The sequence below is a fragment of the Morone saxatilis genome, unplaced genomic scaffold (genome assembly GCF_004916995.1).
Source record: "Morone saxatilis isolate NCDOM2014 unplaced genomic scaffold, NCSU_SB_2.0 Contig10, whole genome shotgun sequence".
In the NCBI taxonomy this organism is placed as follows: Eukaryota; Metazoa; Chordata; class Actinopteri; family Moronidae; genus Morone; species Morone saxatilis.
Window position 1 is genome coordinate 8,472,678 of NW_023339652.1, and position 7,684 is coordinate 8,480,361.

Consider the following 7,684-nt stretch of genomic DNA (forward strand, 5'->3'; position numbering starts at 1 on the left):
TGTGTGTGTGTGTATGTGCATTTATCAACCATGAATAACACCCCCTCTCTGTTTTTTTTATTTTTTTTTTCCAGGTGCACCAGAAAGGAGAAATGCGAGCGCTCATCAGAGCCCCGTCGCTTTGCATCAGACATCAAGCAGTGTGTGCGTCTCAGTGTCCACCCAAACAACATCTCAGTGTCCCAGTTTAGTGTCACGGTGAGTGGAAACACACTACTGGCATATCGTAATAAAATGTGGTCATATTTTAATTAGAAGTGCTTCAACATATTTTTTGTTTAATAAGGAAGAAACACTTCAGCAAGCATTTGTTTTAGTGGAGCCATATTGCAGTAAGCAGTGAGGCTAGCTGAATGTGTTTCTGGTGAGAAAATCTTGTCTGGCAGATTGACAGTATCACACACTCAAGCATAATTTGTAATGCGATGTAATTATGCTCTAGATACTGATTAGTAGCCAGTGTTAACTCTATAATCCTGCTTTACATCATTTTACTGCCTGCCAACATGCATCCTTCAAATCCTGACCCTGACAACTTACAACTTTCAGTCCCGTCCAGTTGAAATACTCTCCCAACAAATGTCAACAATCATTAACAGCACACAGTTTAGCTTCAGCTGTGTTTATTGTGATTGTTGGCAACTAAATGCAGCACTTTTTCCCCTGGACATTTTGTTCTAAAACAGCTGCCACATTTCAAGGGTCTGAATGGTTTTTGAATGTTTAAGTGTATTGACTGGTGTGCAAGGAGCTGTGATACATTGCAACAAAAGTATGTCTCTGCAGGAATTGGAGAAATACAAATACTTGTTGGGTAGTTGTTTTGATTCTGAGTTTGCACTCAAATCTGTTAAGAGAGTGTGTTACATTATAATGACTATGCTTTTTTAGCTGATAAGGATTGTGTTGCCTTTGGGTGAAATCAATGAAATAGAGACCTGTGGCTGTTTTCTCATTTTAACCCCTTGTACTGCTCCAGACTTCGATCCCCCCCACCAAAGGCCCATTCTGATTTGACAATTATTTCTCACTGGGACAGGAACAAGGCTTGGCTTCTAATGTCTTTAAGTGACCATTTAGGTGTGTGTCTACACCCAAAGCTGTGTAATTTTATGGCATGCTCAGAAGATTGATATTGCCTTAACACATCATTCTGTTTTATGTCTTCCAAGGGTTACTGTTTCTTTATCAAAACTCAGTGTGCTGAAAGATATCCTATTTTAAAGGTTGGAACAATGAATGTTATAAAAATCTCTTTAACCACTTTAAGTGATGTCACATTTCAATTCCCATTTCCTGTCTAATGGTGGTTTGGAAATGGCTTTGTATCTCAGAGACCAAGTGCATAAACATCCAATATGATTTTCTAAGGTCACGTCTGAATGACTATTCTACATCCGTGTTTGCTCTGAGGGTCACATGAGAGGTGTTGATTTTCTGAGGTACACCTCTGCATCACTCTAATGATATTCATGGGGTGTGTGTGGGTGTGTGGGTGTGTGTGGTGTGTGTGGGTGTGTGTGGTGTGTGTGTGTGTGTTTGTGAGCCTTTAGAGAGTGTTTAACCTTTTCCCAGCGAGCAGGCTTTACCCAAAGGCTATGCCACACATCTCCCATCCAACTGATTGCAGGGCAGAGGCTTGTGCCAGACAGACAGGTGCTCCTCCTTGACCTTTGTGTTATTAAATATTTGTTTGGAAAGATAAGCCAAGGCATTCTCAAAAGCAACAGAGACCCTCCACTGCTGAAATTAGAGCCATTCTAAGAAAAAATATATTGTTTTCTTTTACATTTAATTCTATGTTCATTTGTTAATCATTTTTTCACATATTATACAATCATTATGCTTAAAGTTAAGTAAGAGTACAACATCAGCAGTGACATTAAGCTTTAAAATAGAGAATGTAAGTAGATAAAAAGTAATGTCATAACATGTTTTTCTCCTCTGTATTTTTTCTGGCATTAGCTTTTGAATAAATTCTCACCAAATGTTTGCAGCCAAGACTTTTTTTCACCATGGCAACATGAACAGCCCATCATCACATATCTTCTGCATTAGATATGGTGTTTTGTAAACCACAGGAGGGCATTTGTGTATGCCTGTGTGCGCGTATGTTTCTGTTAAGATGAGTCGGTTATTTTCATATTTATGCAGCCCTGCTGTGGCTAGACTTGGTCGTGGCTATTCTAAATGTAATTGAGGAAACTCAATGTCTGGCTGTATTCCCTCCTTTAAAAGGAAAAATAAATTAAAGCGAGAGAAGAAAAAGGTGAGAGGTAGAGTGAGCAACGAATGAGAGAGAGGATATGTAAGAGATAGAAGCCCGGTCGTGCACTGTCCATCTTATGTGGGAAGCTGTGTATCTGTTCACACCCGCGCCGCCGTCTTTTCATTAAACAGCAATATAAAAACAGCGCAGGTCAGCCCTACTCTGCTGCTGAGGCAGCTTTCAGCACCACATCACAAGTGTACTATGGACTGCACCTCAAATCAATGCCTAGACCAAGGCCTGCTGCAGACATGCTTTTCCATCAATATGTATATTTTGGTCTTGACCCCACTCCACCTGCCTCCACGACCCTCTTTTTTTCCTTTCTTATTCAAGGACAGTGTTTTGTTTTTTTCTCTTCTTTTTCCTCCTGCACCACCTGGAACCAGTTTTTGCTGAGGTGCAGAGAGAGCTTACACAGCTTTTTCAAATGAAGAGGGAAGATTTGCATTCTCTATTTCCCAGAGTCCTTTTTTCCCTGTCCAGAAGCCTGTATGCCTGCACTTTTCTCCTCTCCTCCATTCTTCACTGTGTCATTCTTTACCCTTAGTCTTTCTGCTATTTCTGTCCTCCTCTTGTCAATAGTCTCTTTTCATCCTGCACTTTGTTTCAGCCATCTACATTCAATTGCCTGTTCCATCTCTTCTAACTCCTCATCCTTCCACTCAACTTGAGTTTCTGCTTTTACCATTTCTTTCACTTTCCTTTTTAAAAACTTGCTGAGCCAAAGAGTCAGCACATAAAATAGAATGATGAATCTATACAGCTCATCGATGACACAAGGCATTATGGGAGGTGCCTAGGAAGCCTTGTGGCCATCAGATATGGGCTATTAAGATGGCACGGATTTCAGTTTTAAGTCAATCTGTGCCTTTCTGCATCAGTGTGTTTTAATGTTCTTTGGACGTCTGGGCAAGATGCATCTGATCACTGAATCTCTCATTCAACAGTCCCCCTGTGGCTCCTCTGGCCACTGACCACCCTACAGATGGATCTTTATTCTGGGCAGAACTTGCAGCTGTGCTTCTCGTCAGCAATATTGTGTTACAATCATATTTGAAGAACATATTGGCTCCAAAACACATCTGAAGTGCTCACAGATGTGGGAGTTTGAGCACTGTAGTCATAACAGTTGGGACACGGATCTAACTTCTTTATCTGACCATGGTCGCAATTATAAAAGGCACTTTGTCATGCTTCATCAATAGAATTAAACTGATGAATATTTTTTGCTGTGTCATGTGCTATTATGAATGTGAAGCCATTTAAGCTTAACTGAATTCTCCCTAACTTTCTTTTATTTCAGAGTATCAGAGCTACTGATCACTTTCATGTGTTCTTTTCATTATTCTTGTATTATATTTCTGATAATAGTGAATATTTAGTGTATTATTGCACAGAATGCTGACATCTTTTCACACACACTTTTCTGTCTTTCCCTTTCTACAGTTGGTGTTGGAGGCCCATAATGTCCCAGAACTTTCTGCGGGTGTCAACTGCACCTTTGAGGACCTGGCTGAGATGAATGGCTTGGTGGAGGGAAATCGAATCAAGTGCTCCTCCCCCGCTGAGAAAGAGATGCCACGCATTATTGTTGACAAAGGTAAGGGTGGACTTATTGCGGAATTTTTGCTAAAAAGGAAATGTACTTTTACATTGTAGCTGGTGGTGGATGTCACAGTGCTGGCATTTGATTTGATATGCATTGTGAACATATACAGCAACTGTCTCTGCGTACATGACATTAACAGCTGTGATTAGCAAGAGAAAGCCTGCTAATAACCTGTCAAAGTGTCATTATTTGTAATCAGAAAATATATATAACAAGCCACTGCCAGCATCAACTACTTATTAACATTAGAGCACCTGTTGAATACAAACATACTGTATATGTCTGTCAGGGAATTATGCATTCATCTGGATATTTTCCCCTCCGTCAGAAGCTACTCCTAGGGCTATGAGTGTTCTATGAATTTTTGTTTTCTTGTTGCCATCAGCAACTCAGTGGGCCTGGGAGCACTGCCCTAGGACATGTTTAGTAATTGAATGAACATTATTTATTAGGCTGTTGTGGGATTTACTTACCACCCTCCCTCAAAGTGGAGATGCTCTAGAGGGGAGTGATGAGACCCCAGTTAACCCCAGTGCAAAAAAGGAGTGTGTCAAACTGCACAGCCAAGTGTTTTTACTACAGTATTTCAGCTAATTTAGTGCCTGGAGATTACAGTCCCCACAGACAGTCTCAGTGTTTCCATTGCTTTCAAGAGGCAGACAGCTCTGACAACATTTCTGACAATATTCATTCCACGAGCAAAGAAAGGAAAATATATTCTTCTCTCTCTAATTCCCCTGTTCTTAACCTCGCCTCTCCGTGGTTGGCTAAGCCTGGTCTAATTGAACAAAGCTCCCATCTGGGAAGGCCTGTCCCCAGGCATGCAATCCTTCACCAGCACTCATTGTGTCCTTAAGTTGAGATAATGAAGATGCCATTTCCTCCAATATTTCCACCAGAAGAAAAGATGCATAATGAATGAAAAGAGAAAATAGATGGTGATCCATCAATAATACTTAAAATGTACACACAAAGGAATATTCACTGATGTTTTTAGACCCCACCACTATTGGTATCAGAGCTCTAAAGAAAATGGTATTCACAGCTATGTGTAAAAATTGTATCTATGAATTGTTTTGTAGATATTGGAGCCAGAAAGCAAACATTAGATAAGTATAGCCTTAAGTACAGACAGCTAAAGGGAGCAGACCATCATGAAAAAGAGAGCTTTAGGCCTCAGCTGTACACATGTACAAATATGCAGCCAAATGAACAAAAGCTTCACACATACATACACTGCATGGACAAACACACAGCACCACTGCAATAAAGTAATCCACAGATAGATAGCACATGTGTACAGATGTACGGCTGACAGGGAGCCTGAGGGTGCTTTGGGGAATTAAAAACATTTGTTTAATGTTTGCCATGTCAACCACATGTAAAGCTGGTGATGCTGCCATCGTGCAAATATGTACTCTGAGACTCACACAAATGAAGCATACAGCATTTCTCCCCATTTTTCACTTCGTTTTTCTCCAGCACCCCCAAACGCACACAGTTAGATCCTTTTCAGGATTTGTTTCAGATGGAGGCAAATATTTCACATTTTTGCCTATATCTGAACCTTTCATCTTCCATTTTTACTAGTTCTCATTAGTCTTAGCTTGGTTGAAAGAGAGAAAAGAAGGGAGAGCGACGGATGGAGCGCAAGAGAGAGAGAGGGAGGGATAGATAGTGTTAGCAGGCTTCAAGGTAACATTTAGGTGGCCTAATTAGGACAGATCCGTTGTCAGCGGTGCTTTACTGTGATTGATGAATGATTCCTTCTTTGTTAGAGAGATGGAGAGAGACACGGGGGAAAAGAAGGAGTCACAGTGTGGAAGGAAGCAAAGAGACCTGTGTGTAGAGATAGAGTGGGGATGAGAGAGAGAGGTACAGAGGTAGTGTAGCGAGAGAGTAGTTAGATGTGTGGATGTGCTGTTGAATTAAACATGAACTCCTTCATTAGGGCCAGACAAAAGGACACACCAAATACAGATGAGGCGCAAGCTTGCGTACACACACGCAGGTACACACACGCAGGTACACACACGCAGTTACACACACACACACACACACACACACACCACGGTTCCTGTTTCATCTTCATCCCCCTTTACCTTGTCAAAGACACTCTCAAAGACTTTTCCAGGGGAATATTTTCCCTCCCAAGGGAAATGTGTGTGCACCAACTTCTATTGTCTCTTGTAAGGCTAAGGATAGGGAGACTTAACCCAACAAAACCCTTCTACTCTCCCATTCTCTTAAGATACTGCCTTTACCACTGCAACAGGCTGAGCACCTGTGGCTCAAAGCAGTGCAGTCATCTTTCCTTCATGGGAAAATCTAATGTGACTAGACACTGAAAAAGGATATGTGAACAAGTGAATGAAATGATTATCATAGAGGCAGGGGTTCTTTAAAAGTGTCTACCCACTGCTAATGCTGGAAAAGTTGCTGTGACATCCAACCATTAGCATTAGAATACATTTTTGTTTCTCCTATTTGCTTCAGTTGAATGAAACCTCTTAATAATGGGTTCAATAAATGAATTCTGAAACAAAAGCAATTCTTGCATCTATTAGTTCTTGTTCTTTTACTCATCTTTTTACCTGAATATAAAACATTCTGGCTACCACTGTGTATCCAACTATTAATCTTGACTGTGATCTATTTTCTCTAGGTGACCACCAGATTGTGCAGCTCTATCTGAAGTCCAAGGAGACAGGCCTGGCATTCGCAAATACCAGCTTTGTTTTCTACAACTGTAGTGTGCACAAGTCGTAAGTCTATGAATAGCTTTCAAAAGCACTTCTCTCTAGCAGATAGCTCGTCATAAGTCTAATTTCTTCATATTAACGAAAAAAAAACGTTGACATTGATTCTTAAACTGTTGGAAATGTATTATATACATAAGTAAGTTGGCATATTGAGCTTCTATGCTCTAGTGTATTTGCTGCTGTTCAATACTAATTCAAAGCACTGTCTTCCCTCTCCTCTGCTCTCCATTCAGATGTCTCTCATGTGTGAGCAGTCCTTACCAGTGCCACTGGTGTAAGTACAGGCATGACTGTACCCACGACCCTCGCACATGTTCCTTCCAGGAGGGCCGAGTCAAGAAGCCTGAGGTGAGTCCCAAGTCAGGGCTAGTGATAAAAGGGGTTTTCTTGATTTACGTTTTTCTTACTTTTAAGTCCATCAGAACGCCCCTGTAGGTGCTGCTAGGAGAGTGGAACACTCAATGGAGGGTTGAGGTGTTATCAGGAGGCCCAAAATTTCTAGCAGCACCTCCACCTTTAAAGACAATCAAACTACAGCCCATTAAGTTGTTTAAGAATTTGCATACTTCTTAATGCTGGCTAGCTCTAGCCGGCCTCTTCGTATTGGGCCAGCTCAGTAATAAAGCATGGTGAAATAAATTGAGGGGAAATGTTTGGCTATGTGACACTAATAGCTATCATTCTAGGTTTCACATGCAAAAAGAGTTATGTTAAAAGGATTGAGACACCTTTCGGGTGTAGTGCTTCCATCTGGCATGAGTCTCTTGGCATGTCTCGCTCTTGACTGCACATCAAAGGGCAGTAGAAACTAATAAAACGGAGCCATTTCCACTTGCCCATCCCTATTCCCTGCGACAGCTTAGTCTGTGTGAATTATCAATAGTATTGGCAGCCAGTTCTATTCCCGTCGAAGCAGAGCCCACTGTAATTAGGCTGCTCTGCTGCAGAAGACAAGCCACTCACTGGATGGGGTACATTCAGTGAATGCCCCCAACCCACCCACTCCCCATCCTATGAGAAAGGTCTCACTCAGATTTAGAG

At 41.3% G+C, this 7,684-nt stretch overlaps 1 protein-coding gene across 1 annotated transcript in view; it reads left to right on the forward strand.

Annotated features, from left to right (window-relative positions):
* Positions 1 to 7,684, forward strand: part of plxna4 (plexin A4) — a gene marked incomplete in the record, with an annotated part of 222,275 nt that overhangs the window by 153,165 nt on the left and 61,426 nt on the right. The window contains 4 exon segments of the mRNA XM_035677636.1: positions 75 to 198; positions 3,719 to 3,872; positions 6,547 to 6,646; positions 6,877 to 6,991. Of these exon segments, the coding sequence (XP_035533529.1) occupies positions 75 to 198; positions 3,719 to 3,872; positions 6,547 to 6,646; positions 6,877 to 6,991 (493 nt within the window).